This window comes from Crocodylus porosus, unplaced genomic scaffold (assembly GCF_001723895.1).
Source record: "Crocodylus porosus isolate Cpor-Errol unplaced genomic scaffold, CroPor_comp1, whole genome shotgun sequence".
NCBI lineage: Eukaryota > Metazoa > Chordata > Crocodylia > Crocodylidae > Crocodylus > Crocodylus porosus.
Window position 1 is genome coordinate 62,491,680 of NW_017728948.1, and position 10,218 is coordinate 62,501,897.

Here is a 10,218-nt window from a genome sequence, read left to right on the forward strand (position 1 = left end):
TGACTTTAAAATAGGCATTTCAGATTTAAGGGAGTTGATATTATGATGCAGAAAATGAATGAAGTTCCCAAGGATAACAGGAGTTTATTCAATATTTATATCTTCATATTTTTCAACTGTTTTGTGGCATTTTGATGCTGAGCCTTGTAGACCATTAGTTTCATAATCCTTCAATAAGATGTGCTGCAGTGAAGCTGGAATTGTCTAGGCACACTTGCTTATCTAAGCAAATTAATTTGGCTTTGGAATAACGGCTGAAAATAAGGCTGAGGAAAGCATGGTAATGGACTCCATTTACTTTATTTATTTTCTCTCCCTGTCCTTTATGGGCACATGACCATTGCAGAATCAAAGGCTGCTGACGCAAGTTATTTTTGTAGTACTACAAATAATCCATTACTCTAGGGTGTGCACACCTCCTGTCTGGAGTGCAACAAAATTGTCACAGAAGCTCTCCGGCTTGTGGGTTATAGAGGTCTGCTCCTTACTTTTCCCTGACCCAAGGAAACCTGTCAGTGAGCCTGCTGATGCTCAAGCACCTGAAGCCCGTTACGGTTTCCTGCTTGCTGGCAGGCTCTGCAACCCAGCAGCAATGGGGTAGGACTGTGCAGCCTGTCCAGTGTCAAGGACTGACCAGCAGGTTTCCTCACCTGGCCAGCTAACTGCTACTTCTGGCTGGTCCTTACAGGGCTCTCTGCCAGCTCCCCATTGAGGATAGTATCAGCTCCCTCTCTCCCTCTTTCCTCCTTAGGGTGGGGAAGGAAGAACTGACCACTGTGGCAATACTGCAGGGTCAGAGAGACCTGCCAGACATTAAACATATTATAGAACAGTTTTGATATGTTTTGAACAGTAACATCATTGGGGTAAATTCGCCATTTTTTTGGTGGATCTGCTATTCTTCTACTTCAACAAACGGTGCAAACATATGGCTGTTCATGTTTTGTCATGCAAAAATCAGATATAAAGCACAACAAATGTAGTATCTGTCAGACCCCTACAGAGAGACATTTATTTGTAATGTTACAATTGCCTCAGCACTTCTGAGTGCTGTAAACATAGGGCTGGGTTTTTTGGCTGCAGCCATGTTGGCCATGTTGGAGTCTCAGAACAGCAGAGACTCCCTATGCCTGAAGAAAGGTGATTGTGCCTAAAAGCTAGCTAAAAACTTTTTCCCAACTACTCAGCTGGTCTAATGAAAGGTATCACATCTACCCCACTGCTCCCCTTACTAGTAGTAGCCCACTCTGTCACTGCCACTAAGCACTGATCCCTTTTGCTATAGTAGCAGCAGCAGGTTTTCTGAGCTGAGCTGCTGTTCCCCCAGGGAACTAGCAGGTTTTGGACAGCTTTCCACGATGAGTAGAGGTGCATCACCCTGCGGGCATGTCTACACAAGATGTTTACTGTGCAGTAGACTAATTAGTTGCATAGTAAATGCCTTTGACATCAACTTTTATAGTGCTACAAATGTTATGCCTGGCACAAGAAAGGGATTGGTCTGTAGCCTGTTCCTGCTTTTCTTGAACTAGATCTCGACTAATGTGAAGGTTGGGGTTGCATGTAAAAAGCAAGGTTAGCAGTTCCTTAGTGTAGTAAATATCTATACCAGACACTATTGCTAATACTTAGAAAACTGAGCTACATAATTTTATCAAATAATGAATTTATTGCCATTCTGCAAGTAAATGGAATATGTTAAGGTTTCCTGTATACAGAACCCTAAAGGTAAAGAAGAGTAGGTTAACTGCCACTATCCACTCAAAAAAGTGAGATGTGGCACTTTGCTTATCTAAGAAGATTTCAAACTAAATCATGAATACTTAAGGAGGAACATTTGGGATAGCTCTGGTCAGATGGTATGAAAACAGCTTCAATTGATAATGACTTGCTTAATCTTTTTGAACACCATTATGTGCAGGCCAAGACAAGACAATGGCCTGAAAAAGCAGTGTGGTACAGTGAACATATGTGATACGCTTCCTTACAGAACATACTTCACTGTTGTAACTGTCCACCAGAAATAGTGCCTACAGAAAAGTAGAGCAAAAAGTCTTTACTGAAGAGGAAAGCAGACTTCTGTGTGAATTATGCTTCTAGTTCTGTTTTCCATCCAATCTAGTTCAGTGCTTGCTTGGTCCATTCCTTGTCATGTTTTATATTTTTATCCATGAGAGGTTATCCCCATTCTTTGGTTAGTATGGAGAAGGATTGTTAGTGTACTAAACAAGTTTCAGAAGGAATTTCACCACAGCTTTGTGTTTGCTTTGCATGAGAAAGGTACAAGGTTTGACTTTTCCACTTCTTTCTGATACGTGTGTTTAATGCGTACATGAATCCTGAATGCTCTTCTCCTGTTTATAAATGTTTAATAGTACACAGTTTTGGATTTGTCTTTTGCTCCGGTGCTTTTTATAACAAAAAAACAAGGTCTGGCCCGAAAGAAAAGTAGTTTCACGATGTGGTAAAATCCATAACAGACCTTCAAAGATAATTGGTAAAATTATTAGAGGGGACCAGAAATCTGATGCCAGCCTGCTTAAGTGCAGAGATTGGATTTTGTACCCTTACAGCCTATACTGAAATCCTGGCAATGCAGCATTTTTAGTTAGTTATATATGTGGTCTATATTTGTCAGGAAACATCCTAGTGTTTTAAGTTCAGTTACAGCAAGATCAAAACTAATATTTATTTCACCTACATCAGACCATATCATATATAAGAGTGATAAAATGTAGTTAGGAACTGCATAGTTATGGTACTAAGAAGCTAACTGTAATTAGGTCATTCTGTTGAAGCTGGCTTCCTGGTCAGCCAAGAGAGGAAGGTATGTAGGATCAAGAAGAAAAGAGCAAGCTAGAGGGCACATGGCTTAGTCACATGGCTGCTGCCCTGGAAAAAAGTAGCCCTTGGACTGTAACCTTGACACCTGCTCCTAGTGGAGCAGGGCATGTCTACATGTGCAATTAATGGTAAAAACAGGCATCAATGGCTTACCTTACAATCTTTAGCTCCATAAGAGCCCACCTGCAGTCTGTTAAACAAGTCTCCAATTTCAGTCTATCTTACTGGTTTCTTTATCCTTTCTCCAGTCTTTCCTCTCCTCCCCTTCCATCCTCCCTCTGGGGTCAAGGTCTTGTCCCTTCTACGTTCCCCCTCCATGATCCCTAGGCCCAGAAGAGGTGTCACTGAGAACAGGAGAGAGGCAGACATGCTATGTTAAAGTCAGACACCTGAGCTAACTCATGTCCTGCCTTAACTTATATTTGTATTGAATTTAGCTCTGCTGTAGACTGTAGACATGTACATACATGTGCTAATGTAGCAGTAAATCATTATCCAGAAAGCTTCTGTTGTTGGTTTCTGAAGTTATTTTTTCTATCTAGAAAACCAGGTGCAAAGCTTAAAAAATGTATATCTTAGTCTTCTAGATAAGATCATCTCTATATATAGAGGGCTTAGTCCGTCTGCCTGCCTGCCTGTCCATAACGCTCTTTAAATGTGAATAGTTTGAAAACTGTAAAAGAGAGAACATTTGTGTCTTCAGAGAAATTTCTTTGCTAAACCTTAACATTTGTTTAGTGTCCATGTCAGGATGATCCCAACTTCCAGAATTGTGGAAAAAAGTCAGGGGCTGTTTCTACTGAGCTCCTCCTGGGAGGGCACCTGGCGCAGTGGGGAGGGCAGAGGGAGGGGCCAGCTGAGGAGCTGGGCAGAAGCACAAGGCAGTGGGTGAGCAGCGGGCCTCATCCCAAGCTCTGAGCAGGGAAGGAGGCACCTGGGGGTGGTGCAGAGGAAGTCCCAGGTGTAGGCAGCTATTTTGAGGCATGGAGCTCACCTGCCTTGCCCTTGCCCTTGCCCAGCAAAGAGGCACCCAGGTTGTGGCTGGGTGGCAGCATGTCCAGGCCTACCTCCAGCCTGCTGGACAAGAGCAAGTGCAGGAAGGGATTGGTATCTTCAGATGTTCAGCCTATTTTATTTAAGTTTTATAAATATGTAATTTATTTAATAAATATAAAAAGTAAAATCTATCTGTTTGTTTTTGTTATTTGGAATCCATCCATCATTATTGACAGGCAATTTGCTAGTAGAATAATAGACAATTAGGGTTGGAAGGGACCTCAGGAGTCCAACCCCCTGCTCAAAGCAGGACCATCCCCAACTAAATCATCCCAGTCAAGGCTTTGCCTAGCTGGATTTTAAAAAACTCCAGGGATGCCACAACCCCTCTGGGTAGCCTGTTCCAATGCTGTACTACTCTCCTAGTGTTAGCCTAAACTTCCCTTGCTGCAACTTGAGCCCATTGCTCCTTGTTCTGTCATCTGCTACCACTGAGAACAGTCTAGTTCCATCCTCTTTTGAAACTCCCCCTTCAGGTAGCTGAAGGCTGCTGTTAAAATCCCCCCCTCAGCCTTCTCTTTTCCAGCCTAAATAAGCCCAGTTTCCTCAGCCTCTCTTCGTAAGTCATGTGCCCCATCCCCCAAACCATTTTCATTGCTCTCTGCTGGACTCCAATTTGTCCATATCCTTTCTGTAGTGGGGGGCCCAAAAACTGGACACAGTACTCCAGATGTGGCCTCATCAGTACAAAACAGAGCAGAATAATTACAGTAAAATCCCTGTTATCTGGCACAAGTGGGGAATGGCGGGGTACCAGGTATCAAAAATGCCAGTTACTTGAGGCCAGTGGTTTTTGGCTGGATGCAGAGGGGAGGAAGGGGAGGGGCAGAGGGGGAGCAGGTGGCGGCAGCTGTGCATGGAGTGTGGGGCAGCAGCCACATGCAGAGAGGCTGCAGTGCAGGGTGGTGGGTGGCAGCAGCAACCACCACATACAAGCTTTCCACCCTCTGCCTCCCCCTCCAATCTGTGTCGAGCCAACTGGCCATAAATTCCCATTAATAGAGTGTTCCGGTTACTTAAATGCCAAATAACAGGGATTTTACTGTACTTCACTCAATCTGCTGGCAACACTCGTAATAACACAGCCCAGTATGCTGTTAGCCTTCTTGGCAACAAGGGCACACTGCTGACTTGTATCCATCTTATTATCCACTATAATCCCCAAGTCCTTTTCTGCAGAACTGTTGCTTAACTGGTCGGTCTCCAACCTGTAGTGGTGCATGGGGTTGTTCCTCTTGCCTTTACTGAACCTCATGAGATTTCTTTTGGTCCAGTCCTCCAGTTTGTTGAGATGTCTCTGAATCCTAGTGCTACGTTCCAGCGTATCTACTACTCCCCCCATCTTGGTGTCATCTGTAAATTTGCAGAGGGTGTACTCCATCCCATCTTCCATGTCCTTGATGAAAAAAAGATCATGTAATCCAGCTTTTATTAGTACAATCTCTTAAATACAAGAAAACAAGTTCAGTTCTCAATGAAATCATTTCCATATTTCATTGTCTCTGCATGTGCATGGTGATTTAGTATTTCCCTCTAAACATTTAAAGTATGAGATTTAGCCACAAAATATACTTTAAAAATATTTTAATACATGTAACCCAATTAAATTGGAACATAGTGTTAAGAATTACACCACTTCAGAATCTTGGTAGTTTATTCGTATTTTCCTTTTGAGGTCCCCTTTCAGTTATATTTTAAACAGCATGGCACTGACTACATGCTGAAAAAATGAATAAAAAATTCTAGGCCAAGAAGATCTGTGTTTAGCAAACATTATTCGTAGATGTATGGAAAAGATAAAAGCGAAATATTGAATTGTTTTAGGCAGTCATACCTCCATGGATGTTAATATTATTCCCAGTCCCCACCTTGTCAAAACACAGTGAATGAAACTGTTATCTTTGAAGTAAAAGGCAAATATCCCATTGACTTAAATTGCACCAAGATTTCACTCTAATACTTCATCATTAAAAGGTGTCATCAGATTATGGATTATTATCAGAGTCATGAATCCCTGTCTTGCTTGTCGTGTGTTTCATGTCTTCTGGACAAAGATCACCTGTTACTGTAAATGTTGTATATTATAGACAGCATTTTGAAGCGCCTTATGACTTAATTGTTAATAATAAAATGCAGACCAGTAGTTTGGAAATTCAGAATAAATACATGAGCAATTGGATGTAAACTCCTCTTAGATTTTTATAAGTTTGTCCTACATATCACTTTAGATTTGCAATAAGAATTCAGTTTCGATATCTTCAATCACTTAAATGTGCTAAGAGATTAATAGTCCTCATGCTTACTACTTAAAGCCAAAGTAGCCTGCAGATTTATAACTGTTTTAAAGATATCAAGGACAAGCTAAATGAATGTGATACATCAGTGCATGCCATATAAGTACATAAAGTGAGCAAGATACTGAATTACCTCTTTATGCAAGTGGAGCTCTATCCAATATTCAAGTCAGTAGGGTCTTTATATTTTCTTCTGTCATCACTGGAGACAGGGCTCAAGTGGAAAAAGATTTGATGATGCATGTAATGTTGTGGTAATTAAACCCAAGGAAACCTGGCTTTTAAAGGCATGCCTTAGAATTCAGTATAGTCCTCCTTAAATTAAAATGAGTGAGTTAATCTAGATATGATATATAAACACAAGTTAGTGTATTTCACTGAGATTGACCATTAAAATATGAGGGCATAGGTCACAGATAAGGAGAAGCACCAAAGAGAAAAAGAGAAGTTACAGTTTCTTTTTCATATTTCTTTTTCAGGAAATATATTTGTCGTCAACCTGGCTATTGCAGACTTGGTAGTAGCCATCTACCCATACCCACTTGTCTTGACATCTGTATTTCGTAATGGATGGAACCTGGGATACTTTCACTGCCAAATCAGTGGTTTCTTGATGGGTCTAAGTGTCATTGGATCAATATTCAACATTACAGGCATTGCTATTAATCGATATTGCTACATCTGCCACAGTCTCAAGTATGACAAGCTGTATAGCGACAAGAATTCTCTATGCTACGTCATTCTCATCTGGATCTTAACATTTGTTGCCATTGTGCCCAACCTATTCGTTGGATCTCTACAGTATGATCCCAGGATCTACTCATGCACATTTGCACAATCTGTGAGTTCAACATACACAATAGCAGTGGTTTTTTTCCATTTCATGCTTCCTATAGCCATAGTTACATTTTGTTACTTGAGGATATGGATACTCGTTATTCAGGTGAGGCGAAGGGTTAAACCTGACAACAAGCCCAAATTGAAGCCACATGACTTTAGAAACTTTGTCACCATGTTTGTTGTGTTTGTACTGTTTGCAGTATGCTGGGCCCCTTTGAACTTTATAGGCCTTGCTGTGGCCGTGAACCCAGACACAATAATCCCCCGGATTCCGGAGTGGTTGTTTGTAGCCAGCTACTACATGGCATATTTCAACAGCTGCCTTAATGCTATTATATATGGACTCCTGAACCAGAATTTCAGAAGAGAATATAAGAGAATTATTGTCACAATTTGTACAGCCAAAGTGTTCGTTCAGGAGAGTTCTAATGATGCAGCAGAAAAAATGAAAAGCAAACCATCGCCACTGGTTACGAACAACAATCAAGTGAAGGTAGATTCTGTGTGAAATCAGGAGTATTACTCTTGTTACTTTACAGCACTCAAACACTCAGTCTGATTTTATTATACTGAAGGCACTTGGACATGGTTTTTCATGCAATATTTGTGAGCCAAAGTAACACAGGCTTGATATAAAGAGCCTCCTGTTTGCAATGACCTATCTTTCAAATACCAACTCAAATATGTACTTACAGTTTTAAAAATTTGTAGAAAGAAACATTTTAATTTTATGTGTAATGGGAAAACAACTAGAGATGGAATGGAACAAAAATATCCTTGTGACATGGTTCTTTGCAAAAGCATCGTAAAGCCATCCCCGTCCAACCTCTCCCTTGCACCTTCTTAGTTGCAAGTCAGGTTATGATCTTGATGAATATCCAGAATATTCATTCTGGTGTTAGGAAATGTGAAAAAGAGGAACCAGACTAGAAAACCTCAGTGAGCGTTCACTAGGTTTATATAAGTTCCTACAGTGGTCATAGTTTTTACTTTGAGGTAAATAAACCTCCCTACTCCCTTTAGGAATTGCACAACCCTTCTTGCATTCTCCTTTCAAAAACCTTTTCAAAGAAATCCACATACCTGATTATCTCAAGAGCTACAAGGACAGAAGTACTTATGGGAGAGTGGGGATGGTCAGGGAGCATATGTGGGTCCCCCAGATCAGGCCACACAAGGGAGATTCTGAGAAATGGGGAATGGCAAACCTCTCTGATTTTCAGGAACAAACTACACCAGAGAAGATTGAAATCCCCCGCAGGAGACAAGGGGAATGAATGATACCCCCTGGACACATTAGGAAGAAGGACCAATTGGTTTTCAATGATGAGAAGTGTGCATTGGATACCGACCAACTGGTCTCTCTTTAAGAAGGCAAAGCCAATTAAGATGGGCATCTGTTTAGGGACTGGGAGTTCATTTGGAGAGGGTAGGGAGGACATTCTACTTAGCTGAAATCCCAACAAGATGAATCCTGAGAACTGAGATAATCATTAAAATGCACAGTTCCATCAGATGGCATTTTGCCTACTTTCCGACCCTGCCCTCCCTGACTTAGTGTCAGTGAAGAAAAGCAATTTGTGATCGTAGGTTTCAGCTTTTAAATGAGTAGGCAAAGGAAGTCCTTTCAAAACATTCACAAATTCTGTCTTCTAAGTGATGTTAAAAGGAATGTTACACTATAGTATATCTGAAAGGTTTTCTAATCCTCAACCAACCTATCACTGATACCGTGTTCACTGATGCTTGAGCTTTCCCAAGTCAGTTCCAACCATCTCTTCAGGAGTAAGAATTTTTAATAGCTTATCAAACTTTAGTTGTTATATGTTAAAATGTACACGATATTCAAACTGATTCTTTAAAATAATTGCACAATGCAATATGAAAATATTTGCTTTTCAGCAGCCTAGGATATGACGTCCTTGAAACATTAAATATTCAGTATAAGTCCTTAAGCTATGTATAACTTCAAAAGCATCTCATATATCTTTGGACATATGCACTTGACTTAATATAAATTATGAGTTAAACAAAACACATTCATACATACTTGAAAACCCCACTGACACTTTGACAAGTGAGCAGTTTTTTAACTTTAAAATAGGTGCCTCGTGTTGTCCTTCATTCACTTCAAGTTTATAGTGGAACTAATTATCACAATGAAAAATTTGAGAGATGAACAAGATAGTCAGTGCATTACCAAGGTGCTTGATTCATCTCTGTTTACGTTCAAACCTTTTGTCTAAGCCACCGTGTACATATGGTCCCTTCTATTGTGATATCATTATATGATATGAGACAATTAATTATATTACAGCTTCCTTCACTGTGATTTCATCCTGAGAGGATGCTAAGCTGTGATGTCATTGCTTTGTATGTGTAGCTTTATCCAAATAATGAGGGAGGCAAGACCACCCTGTACTAGTCATATAACTAAATAAAATATTTAATTTTTTACCAAAATCTTGCCTTCTTAAAATACATTTCCTCTTTAAAATAGTATAATATTTAATGTTGGATCTAAGTTTCATTAAATAGGTTGTATAACCTAACCCTTGGTAAATTCAGTATTGTCAAAGGTTTTTCATTTGCCCTTTTCAAATGGAAGCTTACTTGTTTATCATGTCATGTATAAAATAAGCTTTGGAAAAGTTGTTGAAGTTAATGTATCCATCCATGTGGGTTATCCAAGGAATTAAAATCCCTTCTAAATCACAAGTGCTAAAAAATGTTTTTGATTTTAATAAAAATTACTTGCTTTATGTAATAAATAATATACTATACCAAAGGTATGTATTTTGGTGAATAGGCCTGTATTTAAATTAAGAGCATTTTTCAGATCTGGTGTTTTGAAATATTTCTATCAAGTTGAAAAAAAATGACAAAAATGTGCATGGTAATAATACTCCGAGGTGCTAAATATAGCAATAATTCCATTTTATTTTGGGGGGTTTCTTAATCCATAGCTATTTATTTACTCTAAATTAATACAGATAGGACATTTAGGAAATTATTTGCTGAACTACTCAAATTCTTTCTCTTTTTTCTCCACTCAAAAACATATTTTTAGGAAAGATTTGCAAAGCAACCTCAAGCACAAAAGGATTATTTATTAAAATTGAAATACCAGTGTTTAGATGCCTGGTAATGATTTAGGGAAGTGATTCTCAACCAGCATGCAATT

The 10,218-nt window shown here is 39.6% G+C and overlaps 1 protein-coding gene across 1 annotated transcript; it reads left to right on the plus strand.

Moving 5' to 3' along the window:
* Positions 1-4,642: 4,642 nt before the first annotated feature.
* On the plus strand, positions 4,643-9,874 carry MTNR1A (melatonin receptor 1A). Its single transcript, XM_019552620.1, has 2 exons — positions 4,643-4,657; positions 6,604-9,874. The coding sequence occupies exons 1-2, from the start codon at positions 4,643-4,645 to the stop codon at positions 7,540-7,542; spliced, it is 954 nt and encodes a 317-aa protein (XP_019408165.1). The 3' UTR covers positions 7,543-9,874.
* The last annotated feature ends 344 nt before the right edge of the window (positions 9,875-10,218 follow it).